The following is a 26,024-nucleotide window of genomic DNA, read 5'->3' as shown; positions in this document are numbered from 1 at the left end:
AGCTCGATTTTACGGAGACCCCGATAATGATATCATCCCCGTGACATAAGCGGTCGAGGTAATCGAAACATCCCGTAGGTACAGTTCCCCAAATCATTAATGACTGTCGGTGGGTGGTTAGCCACTAGCGCTACTGAACCTCGCCGTGAATCAATAAATACAGGTTCTTTATTTTGATCAAAACTTTACTTCCATCTTCACCAAGTTTTTCTAAGTCTTTTCCTCTCTCCATCTCTTCTTTTTCCCCATGTGCTGAGTCAATTTCGTTAGTACCAAAACAAAATTTCACCTCATTCCGCTTCATCTCATCTAAATGAATGGTGAGAACCCGTCGCACAAAAGGAGAAAGCTTCTTCTTCTTCTTCCTGGCCGGCCGCTGACAAAACACCGGTGGAACCACTCCCTCACGAGTATGTTCCCGGCCCTTTTGTTTTATAAAATGACTTCAAGAACGAGAACCCTACGTCAGTCCCAGGCCGATGTGAACGTATCGAGGTATATCTGCTCGATTATAGCGAAATAGCTCGAAGCTGTAAAGAAAGACTGCGACTGGGGGCCGAGGCCAAGATACAAATCTCTGCTCCCGGAGAGAGTATCACCACTCACGTGGAAGGGTTTCTAAGTGTTTACACATACCCCTTCACATTGGGTCCTGTTGACCCAATTATCGTCGACCTTGGAAAGATGTACCAGGTTACCCTTGGCCAGGTTAATCCCTCATTCTGGCGCGTAGTGATCATGCTCAGCTTCTTCTCTAGCAAGGCCAAGGGGATGGAATTCACGCTAAGCTATCTCATACGGTTGTATCGCACTCGACTTTTTTGAGGGTTAATCAAGCTCCAATCCCGATCAACAAAATCCTTTTTTGAAATCATCGATGAGGACGAGAACTGAGGATGGATGAGCAAGTTCGTGCAGGTAAGGACATGCGACCTCATCCTAGAGGAGAAACTGCTGTTCCCAGAGAAGTGGAACTCCGATCGTAAGTAACGTATTACCCATTAATCTTTGTACTCTATTTTTTTCTTTATGTAATACTTTCATCTATTATGCATCGGTTGCCTAGATGCCTCAAGCGACCCCGACCTCGAAGACTGGGTTCGAAAGCTTGCTGCGACTTCCTACTATGCCGTGCGCTACTAGCGTGACTTGGCAAGGGGCAGATGGGAGGCCAAGAATCATGGTAAGTTTGTCTTGTAAGCTTTTGGTGACCTTTTCTGTAACGTTTCTCATTGTTAACACTTGACTCCTTTTTATGCAGGCCTCGGGGACGTTGCTGAGATGAGGCCGCCCCCGCCTGGGAAAGAGGCGGCTCCCAAACTGGCTAAAGAAAAGAAAAGGAAAAGGGCTTCACCTTTCGACTCCACGAAGCCTAAGAAGACCAAGGCTCGTAAGCCGAAGGACGACTCCTCCGCTTTATCTGCTGATGTAGCCCAAAAGCAACGAGATGAAGAAGAGCAGAGGGAAGATGCCGATTATGAGCTGATGCTTCGAAAGAGGGGGAGCGTCGAAGCATCAACACCGGCAGGGCTGGTAATGGCCGAGGAGACTCACCCTCGGACCGAGGAAATCTCGGAAGGTACTCCGAGCAAAGTCCCCGAGTCATCGGGGGTAAAATATACTTCTTGCCGTGATAAAAAAACGGCGAGTGTGCTCGAAGGGTCCGGTAGTAGGGCTCTTTGGAAGAAAGGGAGCACCCAAGTGACTCGCTTTGGGCAGTCAATATTGACGATTCGCCGCTCGGCCCTGAATTCTCTGAAGGGAAGTTTCGGGAGGCTCGATCCTTGGAGACCCCCGATGTGGGAGCTGCCCACGATGGGGAAGACATATTTCGCGGCTTCCTCGCAGGGGTCGATGATGTTTCCGACCTAGATGTGGCAATCGTTTTTTAGGAAGCCCATCATCTCCTGAACCAGGTCAACTTCATCCCCTGTTATCACATTTGCTTTTATTTCCTTCTGTCTGATTTCTTTCCTTTCTCCATAGGATGTGACGCTTCATCGGGAAGCGTTCACCATATCCAAAGCCGAGCTGAACCGGTGTGAGGCCAATCTCAAAAGGCTTATTGAGGAGTGAGACTCCCTCAAATGCCTCTATGTGAAGAAAGAAGAGGAGATCAGGGACCTCCGAGCATACTTGGCCCAGGCTCGTAAGGAAGAGGCCGAGTTGGACGAGCAGGTAACTATCATTTTGAAAGAGTACGGTCTCGACTCAATTGTGGAAGATAATACTTCAATATCTCAGTTACAGCAAAAGCTCGAAAGGATCGAGTTTCTCCGAGGGAAAGTCGATCAGATCAAAGCTGACTGTGATCGGTGGAAAGAGAACATGGACCGCCTTGCTTCGGAGAAAGAGGTTGCCTTGGCCAAACTGTCATCGGCCGATGTCCAACTTCGTGGCATTAATGAGAAAGGTTTAGCACAAGCCAAAATGATCGAGGAGCTCGAAGCCGAACTTGCTGAGGCTAAGGCAGAGGTCGCGAAGACGAAGATCGTGGCTGACAAGTCCATAACTATGTACTTGGCCGATGCCGAGGCTGCTCAAACGCAGCTAAGGGAGGCTTCCGATTGAGAGTGATGGAGCGATGACTTGGCGAAGTGCCAATCCTTGAGGGAGACCCTCGAGGAAATCCACGCTTGAGGTTTTGACCTCTCTGAAGAGATAGCTCAAGCTAAGGCGCTTGAAGCTGATGCCACATTTCTTGTCTCCTCCGATGACGACGATGATGAAGAAGGCAGCCAAGGCGGGTTCGATAACGAGGAGGGGCACAAAGGAGAAGCTGCCCCAGAGGGAGAAACCAGCCCCAAACATAGTTAGGATTTTGTTTTTCTTTTCCTTTTCTTGTAAGACCCCCGTCGGTCCCTTGTACATATTTTTGCCCATTTATATAAAGAAGTTTTCCCTTTTGAATGCTTTCTCGACTTTTATCTATTTGTGTGCTGTAAAATTTTAACATAATCTTATGCTTTGAATGGTGCGTTCGAGATTTTAGTCTTGGGTGGCTTCCTCGAAGTCACCACAGTCGAGTTCGAATAAGGTTCAAACTAGAGGCATCGGCTCTTTAGGGTTTGTGTCAAATAATGATGAATCCCCGAGCCATAGTCGAGTCATTCTTTATTTGGGCTTGGAATAGTCGAACCCTTGGGTCCTGGTGGAGTGAGAGTAAGATCTCGAACTCTAAGTGTATTGGCCCTTAGGCTCTTTAGATCGGGCCAACATGGCCTCTAAAAGATGGCTATTATTCCTCTCTTTCGGCTTAAAATACGTAGTAAAAATTTGGTTATGCCTTAGCATGTATTTTTTATCCATTGGGTTTTTTGAGGGTTCGATGTCGATTGAAACCCCTCTGCTTTTTGTGCCTTAGTACGTTTGTGTTAAGATAATTTGATACCTCTTATGGTTTTTTGGGGGCTGATTTTATCGAAGCCCTTTTGTTATTTGCCGAGGGTAGCCTTTTTTAACCGGTTTTTCAAAGAATTCGAAGGCCTATTTTTGTTGTGGGATTCGGACGTCTCCGAGTCGCATGAATTTGGTCGTAGCCATTGGGTATGGCTCTCGGTCTTGTTCCCCAATAACACTTGGAACTTGTTCAAAGTGTTAGTCCACGAGAATGATGGCCTTGGCCAATAGATCGAGGGGTGCCTCTTTGAGGTCTTATGAATTCGAGTTAAGATAACTCGAATATGTCGATCGTCGATGACAGTCCCCGAGTGTTCGAGTATATTTGCGCTCGTCCCTTCAGCCATATCTCACAGAATCATAAGTGTGAAGCTCGTATAGTAGAATGTTTTCTTTGAGACACAAGATGTTTGATATAGAAAGAATGCTTCTTGAAATAATTTATACATGCGTGCATGTTTTGCCATTGGGGCTCGGCTAATCTATATGGACACGGTTCATTCGACCGTTTGGCCCATTACAAAAGTGTTCCTATCGAGACCCTTTGACATAAAGTATTTTCCTAAAAAATATAATATCTACGGGTGATGCCCCCCAGTATTCAAGGTTGATTGCCAACAAGCCTTTGATACTGTTGAATTTTCCTCAGGTAGTACATAATTGTTGCCACTTTCTCACCGAAAAAACCCATTCTGGATAAAAACCGATCTAAGGGAAAAAGAGTGCAACGCGTGCTTTAAAACCTAAGGTCCTCGTGTTGAAGAGTTTCTCGATGCCTTTGATCGCACACCTGCAATAAGTTAGCATCAAATACAAATGGATAGGGGGAAAGTCATACCTTAGCAATAGTACCGTTTGAGGAGTGATATATTCCAATTTTTTGGAAACTGTTTGCCCTCCATTGTGCCAGGTTTGTATGATCCCTTTCCAATGACACCGAGGACCCGATATGGTCCTTCCCACATTGGGCCCGGTTTCCCTTTGTTCGGGTCTCGAGTATTAAGGGTGACCTTCCTCTGAACCAAGTCCCCGATTCCGAAGTGGCGAAGGTTGGTTCTTCTATTATAATATCTCTCGATTCTTTGCATTTGTGCAGCCATCCGAACAAGTGCAGCTTCCCGTTTTTTGTCCAATAGTTCGAGGCTAGTATTCATATCCTTGTGATTTGATTCTTCTGTTGCATGTCGAAATCTGGCACTAGGTTCTCCGACTTCGACCGAAATTAAGGCCTCGAATCTATATACTAAGGAGAATGGGATTGGCCTTGTACTGGACATTGATGTTGCTCGATATGCCCAAAGGACTTCGGGTAAAATTCCTCTCCACTTCCCCTTAGCATTGTTCAACCTCTTCTTTAAGTTATGAATGATAGTCTTGTTCGTCGATTCGGCTTATCCGTTACCACTAGGATTATACGGTGTTGGTAATATCCTTTTTATTTTTCGATCCTCGAGGAATTTCGTTACCTTGCTGCCGATAAATTGTTTTCCATTGTCGCACACTATTTCGGCGTGTATCCCAAATCGACATACGATATGATCCCAGATGAAGTCTATAACCTCTTTCTCCCTCATTTTCTCGAACACCTATGCTTCAACCAATTTAGAGAAATAGTCAGCCATAAATAAAATGAACTTTGGCAGAGGGACGATGATATCCATCCCCCATTTCATGAATGGCCACGGGATAGGACTGAATGAAGTTGTTCCCCGGACTGATGGATCATCGGTGCAAACCTTTGACATTTATCACATTTTTGAACAAACTCCTTAGTGTCTTTTTCCATGCTATCCCAGTAGTATCCCGCTCTAATGATTTTGTGAATCAACGACTCGCCACCGGTGTGGTTCCCACAAGTGCCTTCATGGACCTCTCATAAAATATAATCGGTGTCTCCTGGTCCTAAACATACCATCAATGGTCCATCGAATGTCCTTCTGTATAGTGTTTCATCTTCATCCAATGTGAATCGAGCATCTTTCGTTCATAAGGTCCTTGACTCTTTAGGATCTCGAGAGTTGAACGACAGTCCCCGAACTAATCTCATCTTCCTCGATCGATGACCCCAGATTCGTAAGTGCATCGGCCTCACTGTTTTGCTCTCGAGGTACTTGCTGTAAAGTCCATTCCCTGAAACGGTGCAAAGTCACTTGCAGCTTGTCCAAATACCTTTGCGGTCTATCTTCTCGAACTTCGAAGGTTTTTTTTACTTAGTTCACCACCACCAAAGAGTGACACTTAGCTTCGATGACTTTTGCTCCTAAGCTTTTAGCTAGCTCAACACCTACAATCATGGCCTCGTACTCGGCCTCACTGTTAGTTAACCTTGAAGCTTTGATAGACTGCCTAATAGTGCTACCCTTGGGCAGCTTTAAAATGATGCCTAGCCTGGACTCCTTCACATTCGAAGCACCGTCCATGGAAAGGGTCCACACCCCCGATGATGTGCCTGATTTTAACAAAAGTTCTTTTTCAACTTCAGGTACGAGGGTTGGCGTGAAATCAGCCACGAAGTCTGCCAAAATTTAAGACTTGATGGCCGTTGGAGGTTGCTATTCGATATCATACCCACTGAGTTCGACGACCCATTTGGCCGATCAGCCCGATTGTTCGGGCTTGTGAAAAATATTACGATGTGGGTAAGTTGTTAACACGCATATGGGGTGACATGGAAAGTATGGTTTTAACTTTTTGGAGGCACTTAACAATGCAAGTGCCTATTTCTCTGAGTGTGACTATCTAGTTTCTGCTTCTCCTAAGGTTTGACTTACATAATAAACGGGATATTGCGTACCTTGCTCTTCTCGAACTAGGACCCCACTTACTGCGATTTCAGATACTACCAATTACAAGTAAAGTTTCTCATCTGCCTTTGGAGTGTAAAGCAGTGGTGGGCTATATAGGTATCGTTGTAGTTACTCTAATGCCTGCTGGCATTCCGGGGTCCAGGTGAAATCATTCTTCTTTTTGAGTAGAGATAAAAATATGTGGCTTCGATACGACGACCTTGAGAATTGGCCTAAAGCAGCTATCCGTCCAGTTAGCCTCTGCACGAATTTTACACCATCCACGACGGTGATGTCTTTGATGGCCTTAATTTTATCAAGGTTGATCTCGATTCCCCGATTCGACACCATGAAACCCAAGAATCTGCCCGAACCGACCCCGAAAGCACATTTCTCAGGGTTGAACTTCATGTTATATTTCCTCAAAAGCCCAAACGTTTCCTGCAAATGAGCTAAATGGTCCTTTACGCTCATGGACTTAACTAGCTTGTCATCGATATAAGCTTCTATTGACTTACCTATTTGTTCTTCGAATATTTTATTTACTAGGCGTTGGTAACTAGCTCCAGCAGTTTTTAGCCCGAAAGGCATGACATTACTACAATACATTCCATAATTGGTGATAAATAAAGTCTTTTCCTGGTCTTCCGGATTCATTTGAATTTGATTGTACCCGGAGTAGGCATCTAGAAAGGTAAGGATCTCGTGGCCAGTCGTGGCGTCGATCATGCGATCGATGTAAGGTAGTGGAAAAGAATCTTTGGGGCATGCCTTGTTTAAATCTTTATAATCTACACACATTCTAAGTTTGTTCCTTTTTTTTAGGGACTACGACTACATTGGCTAATCATTCGAGATATTTTACGTCCCGAAGGGACCCTATTTGAGAAGATTAGTTACCTTGTCATTTATGAATTCGTGCTTTACCTCGGACTGGGGCCTTCTCTTTTGCTTCACCGGTTTGAACCTGGGGTCAAGGCTTAGCCGATGCGTCGTTATCTCTTGTAGGATCTCTATCATGTCTAAATGGGACCAAGCAAAGCAATCTATGTTATCAATAACAAATTAAATAAGCTTTTTCCCGAGTTCGGGGATTAATCCCATTCCCAAGTATACCTTTCGCTCGGGCAGTTAATCGATCAATATAACTTGTTCCAGCTCTTTCACCGTTGATCTGGTGGCGTCCGAATCTTCGGGAACAATAAAAGTTCGAGTAGTTAGAAAATCCTCTTATTCTTCTTCTTCTATCCCCTGCTTTCCTGATTCGGTCGAGGCTGATGGCTGTGATTGCTATTTGGCTTCATGTTTCCCTTTGATGCTCGACCTTTCCGAGGTTGATAGCGTTGATATCGGTGTTACCTGATCGACCGCAAGCATTTCCTTTGCGACATGCTACTCCCCGTATACTGTTTTTACACCGTCTATCATTGAGAATTTCATTATTTGGTGGAGAGTCAAGGGGACCGCCCTCATGTTGTAGATCCAAGGTCTTCCGAGTAGGGCATTGTACCTCATGTCGCCCACGATCACGTGGAACTTGGTATCTTGAATGGTTTCGGCCACGTTCACTGGTAGGAAAATCTCCCCTTTAGTTGTTTCACTGGCCATATTGAAGCCGTTTAAGACCCGAGCTGCGGGCTCGATCTTATCTTGTAGGCCAAACTACTCCACGACCCTCAATCGGATGATATTCACCGAGCTACCTGGATCAACAAAAACACGCTTAACTTGAACTTTATTTAATAAGATAGAAATTACCAGAGCGTCGTTGTGTGGTTGAGAAATGCCTTCTTCATCTTCGTCATTGAATGATAAGGAGCCTTCGGGCACATAATCTCGGGTTCATTTTTCCCTAGTGATGGATACCTTAGTGAGTTTCAATATGGGTCCCTGCGGAATGTCGACCCCATCGACGATCATATGAATGACATGTTGGGGTTCCTCCTGTTCATTTTTCCTATTGGCGTCCCTTTCTCTAAAATGATTCTTAGCTCGATTTTAAGTTTGTCACGCCCCAAAACCGAGGGGCGCGACCGGCGCTCAACCAAGCAAGCCCGACTGAGCAAGCCTATTAGGTTTCATCCTACCCAAAATTAATTTTTGAATAATAACGAGATGAACTCCATAAATCCTACTTAATGAGCATTACATTGACAATTTTTATCTTTGTCTTTCATTAATAATTCAACCATACTAACAAAATTATTACAATTGATAGATCCGAAGGTAACATTCTGCCAAATAACAACATATCTAGTTCAAATATTTAATACCCGACACCACTCAAAATCTGTCTACGGAGCCTCTAAACACAACTGAAGAGTAATATGGAAATGCCGGCAACAAGGCTCCGGCTATACCTCAAAATAAAAAGTACATGATAAATAGCTATACAACATCCTGAAATGAAGTGGGCTCACCAAGTCCGCTGAAAGGAAGATGCATCACTAGCTGCGACCAACACTGCCTGCAATAGAAATACCTACATCTATTTAAAGATGTAGCGCCCCCGGCAAAAGGGATGTTAGTGCCGTCGAATAGCACTAGTATGTATAACTAAACACCATCTCATTAGAAAGAACAACCATACAAGAACAAAGAAATCATAAGGATTCAACAAAAACATTAAACAATCACAACATCGTCAAATAAAAGGAATCACATAGCTTTCACATAATTTCAACACCTCAAGGTTGGGACATTTCAAAACTTTTCATCATCATTCAGAATACCACCGCTTTATTGTGCGGAGTCCGATCACGCCCCGATCGGCTAAGCTGCCTCATTTGAGACATATACCTCAATCACTATTTCTTTGTCACTTTCCGGGTTCAATATCAAAACATTACCACCATGTGTGTAGCATGGCGTCCGATCACGGCCCGATCGGCTAAGCCGTCTTACCAAGGCGTTACCTCAATCACAATTTCATCCTCACTTTCCGATTTCAATATCAGCACAATACCACCATGTGTGTAGCATGGCACCCGATCACGGCCCGATCGGCTAAGCCGTCTTACCAAGACGTTACCCTTTTCCATTAATCATCTCACTTCAATTTTTGGTTTCACATGTATTAGTTCATCGGCACTTGGGGCTACAATTACCACATCATACTTGGCACTAGGCCACATTCCATAACTCACGTTTCACATTATTTCCATTTTCAACGTTAACCTTGCCATTTAAGATCATAGGCACATACAAAAGCAATTTAAGTTATAAGCATAGAGAGGAATTCATCTAGTTCGGCATATTAATCACAATCTAATCTTGACTTGAAATTTAGGCATTTAGCACATACCTCATGTTCTCCACACATCCTCAATTTAACAGAGAATAGCATATTAAACACATGGCGAAGCACCTTCCACATACATTTTCACAACATCAATTCATTTGACACAACAAGTACTACATCAATCAAATCTCGGGCTTGCAACATTTGCACGGACACCATGGAAGCTCAATTTCTAAGAAGAGGGGGTTTTAGCCATACATACCTCAAAGAGCTTTCCCTTCAGTTTCTATAATACACCAACACCTCAAGCAATAACAATCTATAAGGAGATAGCGGAAATCGATTAATAATTAGGAAGATTACCCATGGTGTAACTCTCTTAGGAATTTCATCAAACACCTAACATGTGAAGTAGACTGCAAGGTTTAGAAATGGCAATTCCTTCCTCCCTCAACCAATTTTAACATGAACTACCCATATTAGTTCTTTTACATCACATACTACAATTTAGTCCCACATGCATGGCCTATTTCTAACCTCCCCCCCCCCCCCTCCACAACATTTGAACCTTTAACCTCTTGCATGAAATTTTGGAAGTAGGACTTACCCGGATGGAGGACAATCTACGGTTATATTCCTTGATTCTTGAAGACATGAGCAAGATTTGGATGATTATGAAGCTAGGCCCCTCCTTTCTCTCTCTATATGCTCTCATCTCTCTCTAAAATCAGTAGAAAATGACCCCAAATGAAGCCCCTCAACCTATTTATGAAAATGGCGTCGGGTTATAAAATTAGGAAAAATAAACCTCCGAAACAGGGTCTGCGATCGCAGAATGGACCGCAAAACAAGAATGTGGGCCGCAGAATGCATCGCGAAATAGGTGCCCAAAACTGGGCAACACTGGTCCAATCTGCGACAGATCTGCGATCGCAGAGTCAAAAATGCGACATATTTGCGATCACAGATTCGACACAGGATCGCATTTTTCCAGTCTTTGGTAATTTGATCATAACTTTGTGTAGGAATGTCCAAATGACAAATGGTTTAAAGCGTTGGAAACTAAACTAGAGGACCTTTCATATTATAGGTTGTTCATCACATAAACCTTATACATATTTAGATATGCTTGTTCAAAGTGTGGACTTGTGCAAACTCATTTGGAATTTTAGCCTATTATGAAATTTTCCAATTTGACTTAGACTTAGGCCTTTCCTTGGACCCCAAATTACTTACCATAAGACTTATACACTTATTTACCAAATTAAATTGATGCACATCATGTTAATAGCACATAAAATATTATAATTAATCTACCTAGCACCACGAAGTCCTAAATTACTAAGCGAAATTTTTTTCGGGGCCTTAAATTCTCTCCCGCCTAGGATCATTCGTCCTCGAATGAGGAGTAGAGTCCGCCCAAAACAGTTAACATAATATATCTCTTTTTCACCTACCTCAAGTCCCTAAATTTTGACTAACTCCCAAATTTTTCAGAAATTTCGGCAGAGTCTCCTTTGTAACTAGGCCTATCCACCTGCTAGGGAACCACCAAAACCATCCTAACAACTCATCCACAACTAGAAAAAGAACCACAAGGTATATATCCATAACACTAATCTCTGCATTACAAGCGCAACATTATCGTAATGATACCTGAACATGGACTGCACATTTTTAAATCACAACACCTATAAGGTACCTTTCAAATCAGAACCAATTGTTATATCATCAAGCGAAAATATTTTCTTTCCATGATACTTTCGGCCTTCAAGGTTTTCTCCTCGACGTACAGACTTTGCCATAACACATTCACAGAAACAATCTCAGCTTCCAAGCTTATCTAACAAGGATGACAGCTAGATACCTCGCATAAGCTAACTATCCATTAACTTCACAACAATTTCAACTGGATTGATACACAAAGGATCTCCAACTACCTTCTTAGACATAGACATGTGAAAACACAAAATGTATGGGGAAACTTCATACTCCTAGTGCGGCCTAATGTGAAATACACTTATGCAACCTTCGTTATCAACTCACATAACATCTTCAGGGGAAATTTTTGAGAATAACCTATTCACCCTCCTAAATTATAAATCTTTAGGCGAACAATCACACTAAACCCTTGTTGACCTTCAACAGTTAATCTAAGACGTGCTATCATAAACTGACCATAAAATTACCAATTGAATATATATGACCACACGGTGATGCTTCCCATTTGACATGTTTGAACCTTCAATACCCAGTAGATTTAATACAATGAGGAGCAACGGATTCTAGGATCGGGCTGGAATTATTTAGGAATCCATTAACATGCTGAGTAGAGTATTCCATGAGGTTATATGCTAAGAGGCACGAAAATTACTACTAACAATACTGACATGGTTAATCATTGTGACGGCATCCATTATTAGACAAATGAGGGACATGGGTAACTAGTACATTGGCAATAGGAATCGTTAAGGAGGAATATTTAAGCATGTGACCCAGTCATCTCCTAGAGTGTAGGGAAAGTCAGTTTATCAAGAATGAGAATACTCTGGCACCTTGAATGCGATATAGGATTCAAAATACATGAAGTTGAATTACACTCCTAACCTTAGCTAACACAAGGAATCTGTGCCACAAGCCCATGAGGATTAAAAGGAAGTTAAACACTTATGAGATTATCATAATTCAAACAGCTTAACCCTTCTGATAATTGATCCTATATAAGAGAACTAAAGGTTCGACAACTGGTCTTCCAAATCAATATGGTCATGATATGTACAAAAATCAGAAGGCATCTAAGCTCAATCTTTCACGAGTGAAAGCACATAGCTAGGAACTCCTACCATAGGGGTGAAATCATGTATTGGTTAGAGGGGTTCTAATGGTTGACGTAACGCTCCGGGAAGAAGGAAAATTAAAACTCCTATCCTCCTTAAGTAGGTGGAATTCTAGGGGGTAGCTAAACTCCCTTCACATGACAATGACATAGTCAATTATCCTAGAAGCCGATTGAGCAGAAGGCCATGTAACCCATCCAATCCAACCCATTTAAGACTTTTGAAAAGGGGACGCACTTTGGCTTGAAATCATGGCAATATAAGTTTGAACTTAGAGGAAATCATTAGTTTTGGAACCCATGAGACAAGCCCACGTAGCCCTAGAAAATCGTTAACAATGGCGAGAAAGTACTTAAAACCATTACGACTTGGTATAAAACAAGGCCCCAAAGTGTCCACATGAATAAGTTTGAAAGAATGAGACATCTTAATGCATTTATCGGGGAAAAGTAACCTAGGTTATCTAGTCACAGGGACAAGCTGAGCAGATAAATGAAAAGAAAGTGAGAGAGCCTATGGAAGTAACCTTTACATTGTAACCACTAGGAAGGGTGGCAATATAAAGGGATTACGAAAAGCCACATTTCTGAAAGAAGATCTTTGTATGTAGTCACGTGATGTATAGCTCCAGAATTCAAAAATCCAATTATGTTTAGCAACTCTACTTCATAATGAAGCACTACAACACACTTCTACACAACCAGCTATTACAAGCCACATTGGGAGATGCTATAAGACTTGGCTGAGAGGAAGGCTTTGACATATGAATGTGTTACTAGGTGTATTTCTCCTTGGTCAACCCAAAACCAAATGGCGAGAGTTAGCCTGATAAGCAGATCGTTGGACTAGCACATGTGTAGATAATCCATTATCGAAAGGAGATCATTCAATCTCAGCAATTGCGACATGCTATCAACCCTTGATGAACTTGAAGTGAGGTGGGAACCCAATGAGATAGTATAATAATCATGGAAGGTTTGCAGATGTTCATAATGAGTTCTCCATGGATTTTGACTTGAGAAGTACCCAGATGCTAATGAAAGGCAAAAAACAGGAAAAACAGACGTTGTGCTACGATAACCTCCAAAGGTGCGCTTGGTCCTGACGGAGAGCCTAGTAAGGGTCCTTACGAGAAAGGAAGTGTTACAATGACTCATAGAAGGATATGTTCTCTCATGATTATCGAACAAGGGTGGGGAAACTAGCACAATGAATTCACTAACTAAGGAACACAATTATCACATGTTGTGGAGGTGTAAAGAGAAAATAAATATTTGTTATGAGCTGGACATGCTTCTGCTATATTAACTCCCAACTGCAATACACGACCATGCCACGGGCAACCACGATACTAGGAACAAAGTGAGCTACTTACTGTGGGATGTCCCAAGTGGACGCGAAAGTTATACTAAGATGGTGACACAAGATCTTCCTATGACGGGGATGTGAGGATCTAAATTTTTAGAGAGACTTTATGCACACGATGACCATTTCGATTGACATGCACTCATGTGATAGGTGTTAAGTTATGCTCTTATGTTACTAGACATTGAGAAGCTTTCATGATGATACTTGCAAGAGAGTGGAGTGATTGTTAAAACCATATAAGCCATATACACAGGTGAGTAAAAGAGTGACTCGAGAAGGATCGCAACACTGGGATGTTTTACATGGAACTTGACACCACATAGGTAAACTTTACGACGGTGCATGCATAGGCACAAATGAGCAGACGTTGTCCATAAAAGATTTTGTAGAAAATTCATCGGATATAGTCCCCTGTTGAGAATTTAGGAAAGAAAGTGGGAAGTATTAATCCTAGAGTTATAACTCCATTCAAGGACGTATTTATAGAACTTAATTCCACAAGAGGACGTAAATAAGATAATTTGTGATAGAGCGGATTCACGAACAATACGTCTCCTTCAAGGAGTAGGTACACACAAGTTTTTGTGACTCATATCTTATTAAGACCATGTTTATGAGGACTCTTCAATAAGGATGTAGACATGCAATGAGTAAAAATTTTTGTGGTGTTCATAATGATGTACTAGGGAGTGACTTACTTGGTGACTTTAGGTTGATAGGGCAATAACTTAATCGATGCCACTCGACTCCACATCCCTAACGCACGTTGGTAACATACTAATATACTACATTATCTGGTGGTGCAGTGACATTAATAGGAACAAGGTTACTCCACTTAGCAACAAGTTCTACCAATTCCTCCATGGCTCGATACATTCTCCTAACAAACGCTTATGCAATCTCCCTCAGATTCAGTGGTGAGGTCATTACTTCCTTAATGCTTCAAACTCGTGGATTATGGTATCGAGATTACTCATCTGGAGAATAAGACATAGCAAGGAAATTAGCTCCCTATCTTGGGTTCTACCGCACGATCAGGAGTATCAAAGAAGGGTGAAACTCCTAAATGTCCGAATAGCCTCCAACTTATAGATGTGGTCGACTACACACCGATAAGAATGACTCTACTAGACATGGCTCCGAGACATCCTAGGACACTTTAAAACCTGGCTGTGATACCAAGTTTGTCACGCCCCAAAACTGAGGGGCGCGACCGGCGCTCAACCGAGCAAGCCCGACTGAGCAAGTCTATTAGGTTTCATCCTACCCAAAAATTAATTTATGAATAACAAAGAGATGAACTCCATAAATCCTACTTTATGAGCATTACATTGACAATTTTTATCTTTGTCTTTCATTAGCAATTCAAGAATACTAACAAAATTATTACAATTAATAAGTTTGTCACGCCCCAACCTCGATTGAGCGCCATACGAAGGTAACATTCTGCCAAATAACAACATATCTAGTTCAAATATTTAATACCCGACACCACCCACAATCTGTCTACGGAGCCTCTAAACACAACTGAAGAGTAATATGGAAATATCGGCAACAAGGCTTCGGCTATACCTCAAAATACAAAGTACATGATAAACAACGATGCAGGACCCCGAAATGAAGTGGGGCTCACCAAGTCCGCTGAAAGGAAGATGCATCACTAGCTGCGATCAACACTGCCTGCTATGGAAACACCTACATCCATTTAAAGATGTAGCGCCCCAGGCAAAAGGGACGTTAGTGCTGTCGAATAGCACTAGTATGTATAACTAAACACCATCTCATTAGAAAGAACAACCATACAAGAACAAAGAAATCATAAGGATTCAACAAAAGCTTTAAACAATCACAACATCATCAAATAAAAGGAATCACATAACTTTCACATAATTTCCATACCTCTAGGTTGGGACATTTCAAAACTTTTCATCATCATTCACAATACCACCGCTTTATTGCACGGAGTCCGATCACGGCCCGATCGGCTAAGCTGCCTCATTTGAGACATATACCTCAATCACTATTTCTTTGTCACTTTCTGGGTTCAATATCAATACATTACCACCATGTGTGTAGCATGACGTCCGATCACGGCCCGATCGGCTAAGCCGTGTTACCAAGACGTTACCTCAATAACAATTTCATCCTCACTTTTCGATTTCAATATCAGCACAATACAACCATGTGTGTAGCATGGCACCTGATCACGGCCCGATCGGCTAAGCCGTCTTACCAAGACGTTACCCTTTTCCATTAATCATCTCACTTCAATTTTTGATTTCACATGTATTAGATCATCGGCACTTGGGGCCACAATTACCACATCATACTTGGCACTAGGCCACATTCCATAACTCACGTTTCACATTATTCCCATTTTCAACATTAACCTTGCCATTTAAGATCATAGGCACATACAAAAGCAATTCAAGTTATAAGCATAGAGAGGAATTCATCTAGTTCGGCATATTAATCACAACGTAACCTTGACTTGAAATTTAGGCATTTTGCACATAGCTCATGTTCTCCACACATCCTCAATTTTACAAAGAATAGCACATTAAACACATGGAGAAGCACCTTCCACATACATTGCCAAAACATCAATTCATTTGACACAACAAGTACTACATCAATCAAATCTCGGACATACAACATTTGCACGGACACCATGGAAGCTTAATTTCTAAGAAGAGAGGGTTTTAGCCATACATACCTCAAAGAGCTTTCCCTTAAGTTTCTACAATACACCAACACCTCTAGCAATAACAATCTATAAGGAGATAGCGGAAATCGATTAATAATTAGGAAGATTACCTATGGTGTAACTCTCTTAGGAATTTCATCAAACACCTAACATGTGAAGTAGACTACAAGGTTTAGAAATGGAAATTCCTTCCTCCCTCAACCAATTTTAACATGATCTACCCATATTAGTTCTTTAACATCACATACTACTACTTAGTCCCACATGCATGGCCTATTTCTAACCCCCCCTCCCCCCCCTTCCCCCCACAGCATATTTGAACCTTTAACCTCTTGCATGAAATTTTGGAAGTAGGACTTACCCGGATGGAGGAAAATCTACGGTTATCTTCCTTGATTCTTGAAGACTTGAGCAAGATTTGGATGATTATGAATCTAGGCCCCTCCTTTCTCTCTCTATATGCTCTCATCTCTCTCTAAAATTAGTAAAAAATGACCCCAAATGAAGCCCCTTAACCTATTTATGAAAATGGCATCGGGTTATAAAAATAGGAAAAATAAACCTCCGAAACAGGGTCAGCGATCGCAGAATGGACCGCAAAACAAGAATATGGGCCGCAGAATGCATCGCGAAATAGGTACCCAAAACTGGGCAACATTGGCCCAATCTGCGACAGATCTAATCGCAGAGTCAAAAATGCGACATATTTGCTATCGCAGATTCGACACAGGATGCATTTTTCTAGTCTTTGGTAATTTGATCATAACATTGTGTAGGAATGTCCAAATGACGAACGGTTTGAAGCGTTGGAAATTAGACTCGAAGGCCTTTCATATGATAGGTTGTTCATCATATAAAACCTTATACATATTTAGATATCCTTATTCAAAGTATGGACTTGTGCAAACTCATTTGGAATTTTAGCCTATTATGAAATTTTCCAATTTGACTTAGACTTAGGCCTTTCCTTGGACCCCATGTTAATAGAACATAAAATATTATAATTAGTCTACCTGGCACCACGAAGTCCTAAATTACTAAGCGAAATTTTTTTCGGGGCCTTACAGCTGAGGAACTCTTGAAGGTGGCCCTCATTGAATAGACGGGCTACCTTCTCCCTAAGTCACCTGCAATCCTCGATCTTGTGACCATGCGTGCCATGATACTTGCACATCAAATTTGGGTTTCTTTAGGAAGGATCGGTCTATATGGGCATGGACCACCTAATATCTTTGATCCTTTCGATTGCCGATACTATGCCCAACGCATCGATGCTAAAGTTATATTTCAATAATCGAGGTGCCTCTGTGGGATCAACATGCTTATCAAAACAACTTTTGCTCATAAGTCCCTGAGAATTCTTTCCTCGATCACTTCTTCGATCATTCCAGGCGGAATTTCATCCCGAACCATTGTTCCTTCAGTATGCGGTGTATGGTTGATATCGTTCTCTGTTCGACCTTTGCTCCTTGTGAACGTCCCTTGGGGTTTTAATGCTGACCTGTTTGGATGTACTGAACCGAAAGGGGCTCCTAACTCGTCGTCCTCGACCCTGATCTTCGATTGATATCGATTGTGCACATCTGCCCAAGTAACAGCTAGATACTCGACCAAATTTTGCTTCAACTAACATGACGCTATTGAACTCCGTTCGTTCAACCTTTGAGTGAAAGCTTGAACGGCCCAATCATCCGTAACCAATGGAAACTCCATGTGTTTCATTTGAAATCGGGACACGTACTCCCTCAGCACTTCGTTATCCCTTTGTCTTATCTTGTAAAGGTCCGATTTTCTTGTTGAGACATTTATGGCCCCAGCATGTGTCTTCACGAAAGAATCTGCTAACATGACAAATGAGTCGATGAAATTTGGTGGCAGGTTGTCATAACAAATCATTGCTCCCATCGATAAAGTTTCCCCAAATTTCATCAAAACGGACTCAATCTTATCATCTTCTAAGTTATTTCCCTTTATTCTGCACGTGTACGAAGTGATGTGTTCATTAGGATCGGTGGTCCCGTTGTATTTAGGTATATCCGACATATGGAACTTCTTAGGAATGGGCTTCGGATCCGCACTCTGAGTAAATGGCTTCTGCACGAACTTTTTCGAATCCAAGCCCTTTAAGATCGGGGGTGCCCCCGGTATCTGATCAACTCGGGAGTTGTATGTTTTCACTTTTTGTCATTATCTTCTATTTTCTTCCCTCTTGACTCAATTCTTTTGGTGAGCTCCTTGAGCATTTTCATTATTGCAGGATCAATCCCTGATTCGTTACCATATGACCTTTCTGGCACTGGCTCTGTACGACGAGTGATTTTTGGCTCGACCCCACTTGGAGTCCTATGTTGATTTTGTAACTGAGCGATTGCGGCCTGCTGAGCCTGTAGCATCTCGAATATCACCTGCAGAGTAAATCCTCCATCTCTTGTACCCTGTGTACCTTGACCCCCAGATCGGCCTTCCCTACGTACACTCCCTTCGGAGTCCGCGGCTAGGTCCGCATTTAGAGCAACGTGTGAACTGCTATCGATTGGATCGGCAACCGGTGCTCCCCCGAGGTTATCCGGTGGTACCCTCTCTCCTGGAGCAATTACATTGTTGTTTTCCCCGTGAAATAGGAGACCATCATGACCATGTACGGGTGCGTTTTGTGAGTATGACATGTTTTAACCTGAGAGAAAAAATACTTGACAAGAACAAGTGTGAAATAACGTGTGTTATCAGAATCAGCACTGAAACAATCATTATTATCCTTAGCCCCACGGTGGGCGCCAAAGTGTTTACCCTAAAATTCGAGTAACAATTAAACTTATATTGTGGTTTTAAGGATATGTGATTTAATCCAATACCAATTGATAAACAAGGAATTAAATAGATAAATTAGAGGATAAAATAGATCAAACCAGTATGTAAGCCAAATCTTGACCTCGACCTATGGTAGTCTCGAGGTGTGATAACAGAAATAGCCAATGATAAAGCGAGTCTGATGAACAGTAAGTGAAATAGCAAGAATGTAATGAGCGTATATTTTCTTATCGGTGAACAATGATGCCTACAAATGAATGGATCCCTCTTTATATAATAGGGGAGTCCTAAATAAGGTACACTTCTAATTATAGTAGGAAATCATATTTGACAACTGATTAACCGTCGAGGGTCAATCTATTCTGAAATTCATGCCATGATCTTCAGTCCGTTGCGGGTATCTCGCTCTTTTCATTACTGAACTATACCGGTATCATCTCGAAGTACGCACTCTTCTGACCTCGGTAAGTGATATCGACCTCGATTTTGGAAAGGAACATAGACCCCGAACTCCACATCCTAGCATTCCGACGTAATATTATGTTTTTCATCAAAGGACGAAATCGGGTAGCCCCGTTTCTACCGTATACAACTTAACAAATAGTTAACCTTGGAAACAATTTGGTTTGGCTTTGAAACGATCAACTCCATCTGACCAACAAAACAAGTTAGCGAAAGAACACAATGTACTCCGTCTACCCAACAATTCAATTACCTTGCAAAAATGAATTGGTTTACCTTTATCAATTCCCAAAAAACATGACTCAGCAAAAATCTAATTAACTAGAAAAGAAAAAAGAAAAAAAAAAACTAGTGCCAAATAAGTCAAGTATATTCCAGACCAGTCATATGGGTGGCGATAATATGACACAGCACATTATTTCGAGGGTCCACGCGGATGCTTTATCAAATAATTCAAATTTCAAGAAAGAATCGACAAATAGAAAGCTGAAAATATGTAAATCCATTGCTCTGTTTCGACATTTCGGTGGAGCAGCTCGTACGAGATATTTTTTTTTTTATTTAATTTATTAATTTAGAGAAACATATAGGTCTTCTAGTCTAAGGTGTCTATTGCCAGAAGAACTAAATACTTCCCAATAACAGAGAAAGAAATATGAAGTAAACGTGCATAGACAGATGCGACTGTGACGATTCTTAAAATTATTTTACAGAAATTTTCAGAAACCATTATGATTTAGTGATTACGAGTTTGTTATAGCTACTATTTATTAAATTACTTTGTATAGCTATGTTTTCAGTTGTTATAGACTGTATTCGATGTATTTTTGCTAGTGTATTTATGAATACAGTAGCAAAACTCGGTAGAAAATAGGGGAGTCCAGCTAAGCAGAGAATGTATTCGACTGTATTCGTTAGCTGTATTCGTGAATACAGTAACGAAATTTGCGGAAAAAAGGTCTTCAGCTGTTTAAAAACGATAAGTGAATCAATTAACGTGATAGACTCCTAATATAACTCAACAAACTCAATTATAACACAGAAAATTGTATTTCCAGTTATAGAAAAGATTCTCAACCGAAAAACACTTCAAAAGCAATCTTCAGAGATTCAATCCATCCTTTCTTTTTTAGTGGTATCTTTACTAAAATATTTTTTAGTGGTATCTAGTGGTGGGCATAATATCCGAAAATCCGAATTCCGAACCGGACCGAATTAATTCAGTATTTCGGTTTCGGTCTTTTCGGTATTTCGGTACGCTCCTCGGTATTAGAATTTTAAAATTTCGGTATACCGAAATACCAAATTATCGAATTTTTAAAGACATTTTTTAAAGTTGGACCTATATCTCACTGCCCACTACTGACTGCCCAGCCCCAGCGCCCAAGCCCAAATATTTTTAATTTAATTCCCATCGCCCCAGCCCAACTGCCCAACTGCCCAAGCCCACTCTAAAGATTAGGGCATTAGGCCATTCCGCCATTAGCATTAGGCAGTAGTACTCACTCCTCACTCCTCACAAATTTCGGGCAAACGAAGACGGCTGCTGTTGCGAACTTGCGATAGTTTCAAAGGTATGTTTCTACTTTCTAGTGTAAATACTAAATTTCGATTCTTCTGTTCATGTATGCGTGTGTAATTTTTAGTTTTATGTATGCGTGAGTAATTTTTAGTTTTATGTATACATGTGTAATTTTTTTTCTTTTTCTTTTTCATTCTTTCAAGGAAAAAGGTAGTATTTAAACCTTAAAGATGCTATCTGATCTGGTTTTCTGGGGTTAATTTTAATTTCTGCTGGTTAGAGTCCTAAAATGACATTCTTGGTAAAAGAAACAGAGAAACCCATGCCTATAGTCCAAAATTAGTGATAATGGAGAAAACGATACTCTTGCTGTGAAAAGTATTTGCAGTTTTTCTATAGTCATCTTCCTCTTTGAAGTTTGGAGACCATCTAAATACAATATTCGATCTGAGCTCATACTTCTGAGGTCCTTTTGCCTTCAGAGTTCAGTCAGTCTTAGTTGATAATATGGCATATATTCAATTCATTATTTGATTGACTAGATAATTATACTAAAAAGCAGCTTGGTGAATTGATTGAAAATTTTGAAAGCTAAAACTTATATTTGTTTAATTTTGTATACATGGCAGATGAAAGTAGAGTAAGTGATGCTGGTTCAAGTGAAAGTTTACCAATTACAGTAGATAGCAACACCAATACCATGGATACTCAAGATTCTATGAAAAGGAACGCCATGCAACCTAGGTCTGATGTTTGGAACCATTTTGATAAATTTGAGGTTAATGGGGTTGGGAAAGCAAGGTCTAGATATTGTAAGCAAGCTTATGCTGCTAATTCATCTAGGAATGGAACAAAAGGATTGAAGAATCATTTGCTTAGATGCAAAGAATACCCACTTAACATTGATAAAGATAATAGTCAAACAAGGTTAAATTTTCAATCTTGCCAAAATGATGAAGGATCACTTTGGAAATTTGATCAAGAAGTGGTTAGGAGGGCCTTAATTGAGATGATAGTTATTGATCAACTACCGTTTAGCTTTGTAGATGTCACGATCCTAAACCAGACCCGGTTGTGATGGTGCCTCTCGTGAATACAAGGCCAGCCGACACATTTCCAATCCAGTTTTGAAGCAATTAACCAATAAGCATTACGTCTAAAACATGATATAATCTCATAAATAACGATGATAATTCAAAACAATTCGTGGAATACAACCAAACACAACCCGATACCGGGGTGACACTAGTCATGAGCATCTATTACAATTGTCTAGTCACATCACGACCGAAATGGTCGGAAGAATCGCAATAATACATAAGGAGGAATAAAGAGGGAGAAAGCAGAGCCGCGATCGCCAGGCAGCTACTTTGCTAACTCCAATGACAACTGCCACCAAGCTTAGAAAATAGCTGAATCTGCACACAAGGTGCAGGGAGTAAAATGAGTACTGCCAACTCAGTGAGTAATAATCATAACTAAAGTCTGAATGGTAAGAAATCACGAAAAGAGCATCAACATGCTCTATAGAAGCAGTTTCAAAAGCCAGTAGAAAGCAATGAATATGTAAAATCCCTTAAAACATCTTAGCTCAGTTTAAACTTCTTTGAAAAAGACTTTTTCAGCAGTTACGCAAATGAATGCAGAACAACTAGTGCAGATAAGCACAGAAATCCGCCCCTCGGGCATAATTACACAATTAAACAGGTAAATGACAAGCAAATAAGAAAGATAAGCACATAAGGTTTGCCCCTCGGACACAATGTCAACAAATCAGCCCCTCGGGCAATATCTCAGATCAGTACCAGCCCGTCGGGCAATCACATAGAACAATACCAGCCCCTCGGGCAATCACATAGACCAATACCAGCCCCTCGGGCTATATCTCACATCACAATGGGTACCCGCACTCACTGGGGGTGTGCAGACTCCTGGAGGGGCCCCTTACGGCCCAAGCGCAATAATAAACCATCTCGTGGCATCAAATCTAGGCTCTCGGCCTCATATCAATCAAGCCACCTCGTGGCGTACATATCTCAAGCCCTCGGCCTCAAATCAGTATCAGTGTATCACCGTTGCGGCGTGCAGCCCGACCTAAAAGATATCCTCACAATGCAGGCCCTCGGCCTTACTCAGTCAAAATCACATATGCCTCTCGGGCAACAGTAAAACAATGTTTCTCAGCCCAAAACATCATTTAAATATCATTTGAGTATTAAAATTGGGTGAACATGGCTGAGTTTTGAAAACAGTGGAAAATAACATGACTGAGTTCAAGTATAAAGTCAAAAACAGTGAGGAAATATCAACAAAGATCCCCGAAGGGTTCAAATAGGTGGCATTCAGCCCAAATATGGCATTCAGCCCAAATAATGATGATAACAAATAGATTCCAATCAAATACGCGATAAAATCATCAATCGGGACGGACCAAGTCACAGTCCCCAATAATGCACGACCCCACGCTCGTCATCAAACGTGTGCCTCACCTCAATATAGCACTACGATGTGCAATCCGGGGTTTCAAACACTCAGAACATCATTTACAATCATTACTCACCTCAATCCGGTCCAAACTCTAGCCTGCGATGCCTTGCCCGCATGAATCGACCTCCGGATGCTTCAAATCTAGTCCCAATCAGTAAATAATCATTAAAACATGCTAAGGGAGCGAAGCCCACTCGAAAATATCCAATTTAACATCAAAATTCCGAAATTGCTCAAACCCGGCCCCCGGATCCACGTCTTGGAATCCGACAAAAGTTACATAAATTGAAACCTCGTCCTCACACGAGTCTATACATACCAAGAAGATCAAAATCGGACCTCAATTTCCCCTTCAAATTCCGAATCAAAAGTCCAAATTTCCAAGCCCTAGTTCTTCACCTTTTGGCTTAATTTTTCATGACTTACTAGGTGGAATTCACATAGTAATCGAGTTTTTAGTCCAAGAATCTTACCTCAAAGTGATTCCCCTTGAATCATCCCTCCAAATCATCCAAGAGCTCCCAAGCCGAAGTCAAAAATGGTGAAATAACCCAAAATCGCGAAATGAAATAACATATATGGTTTGCCCAAGCCTTTCCGCATCTGCGGTGCCTCTATCTGCTTCTGCGGTACCGCTTATGCGGTCTACATTCCGCTTCTGCAGAAATCACTTAAATTCCAGCCCTTCGCATCTGCGGTTTTCCTTCCGCATCTGTGGCTTCGCAGATGCGACCCCACACCGCATTTGCGGCTCCAGACGATTCTTCCAAAACCGCTTCTGTGGTTCTTCTTACGCATATGCGACACCGCACCTGTGGTCCCCAAACCGCAGGTGTGAAAACACCAGAAGCAGCAAATCTGAAGCTGCAATAACCTTCCAACCTCTCAGTTAACCACCCGAAATCACCCCGAGGCCCCCGGGACCTCAACCAAAAGCACTAACACATCCTAAAACCTTATTCAAACTTGTTCCAATCATCAAAACACCTCAAACAACATCAAATCACCCAAAACACCTCGGATTCAAGCCTATGTTTCTAAAAATATTCCGAAATACGCTTTTGATCAAAAACCCAACCAAATCACGTCCGAATAACCTGAAATTTTGCACACACATCCCAAATGACACAACGGAACTACTGCAACTTCCGGAATTCCATTTCGACCTCTATTTCAAAATCTTACCTAACAATCGGAAAACGCCAAAATCTCAATTTCGCCAATTCAAGCCTAAACCTTCCACGAACTCCCAAAATGCATTCCGATCACGCTCCCAAGTCTAAAATCACCTAACGGAGCTAACCAAATCATAAAAATTCCGATCGGAAATCATATACAAACAAGTCAAATCTTGGTCAAACCTTTCAAATTTCAAGCTTCAAACTGAGAACTGTTCTTCCAAATTCATTCCGATTACCCTGAAAACCAAAACCAACGGTTTACATAAGTCATAATGCATCACACGGAGAAAGTCATGCCTGAGAACTGGCGAGCAAAGTGCAAAAGCTCTAAACGACCGGTCGGGTCGTTACAGTAGAAAATGAAGGCTTTATGAAGTTTATGAGAAAAACTCAACCACTATTTCGTCTTCCTTCTCGTCGAACAATAACAAGGGATTGTTATGAAGTTTACGGTGAATTGAAGGAAAATCTAAGAAGGTCTTTTAGAGAAGCACAACCAAAAATTTGCCTCATATCAGACACATGGACTTCATTACAAAGAATAAATTATATGTGTTTGACAGCCCACTTCATTGATAGAGATTGGAAGTTGCATAAAAGAATACTAAATTTTTGCCCTATCACTAGTCATAAGGGTTAAGAGATGGCTAAAGCTATTAGGGATTATTTGCTTGAATGGAAATTAGACAAGGTTTTCACTATTACCGTGGACAATGCTTCTTCAAATGATGTCACAGTCAAAGAATTGTCTAAACAGTTAGATATGTGAAAAACTAATATGATGAGTGGTAAACACCTTCATGTGAGTTGCATGGCTCATATACTAAATCTAATTGTGCAAGATGGTTTGAAAGAACTTGATGCTTCTGTGACACGTGTTATAAATATTATGAGGTATGTGAGATCTTCGCCTGCAAGAACCTTAAAGTTTAAACAGTGTTGTGCACATGTAAAGGTAGAATGTACCAAAATGTTGTGTTTGGATGTTCCTACTAGGTGGAATTCCACCTATTTGATGTTGGATACGGCACAAAACTTTGAAAAGGCCTTTGACAAGTTTCATCTTTTTGATGATGGATTTTCTGCTTATCAATGTTCTCATCTTTGTGAAGATGGTAGTAGTGCAGGTCCTCATGAATTTGATGATTGGGTGAATGTGAGGAATGTGATAGAGTTTTTTGCAAGATTTCACGAGCTAACTAAAAAAATTTCAGGTTCACGTTATG

General features: G+C 41.3%; 1 protein-coding gene across 1 annotated transcript; it reads left to right on the top strand.

Moving 5' to 3' along the window:
• The first annotated feature begins 21,752 nt into the window (after positions 1-21,752).
• On the top strand, positions 21,753-22,208 carry LOC109215063. The gene has a single exon (XM_019379077.1). It carries the CDS (start codon positions 21,753-21,755, stop codon positions 22,206-22,208), a length of 456 nt encoding a protein of 151 aa, XP_019234622.1.
• Positions 22,209-26,024: the final 3,816 nt, after the last annotated feature.

The sequence above is a fragment of the Nicotiana attenuata genome, unplaced genomic scaffold (genome assembly GCF_001879085.1).
Source record: "Nicotiana attenuata strain UT unplaced genomic scaffold, NIATTr2, whole genome shotgun sequence".
Classification (NCBI taxonomy): domain Eukaryota; kingdom Viridiplantae; phylum Streptophyta; class Magnoliopsida; order Solanales; family Solanaceae; genus Nicotiana; species Nicotiana attenuata.
The sequence above is the reverse complement of the archived record's forward strand: the minus strand, read 5'-3'. Positions and strand labels throughout refer to the sequence as shown.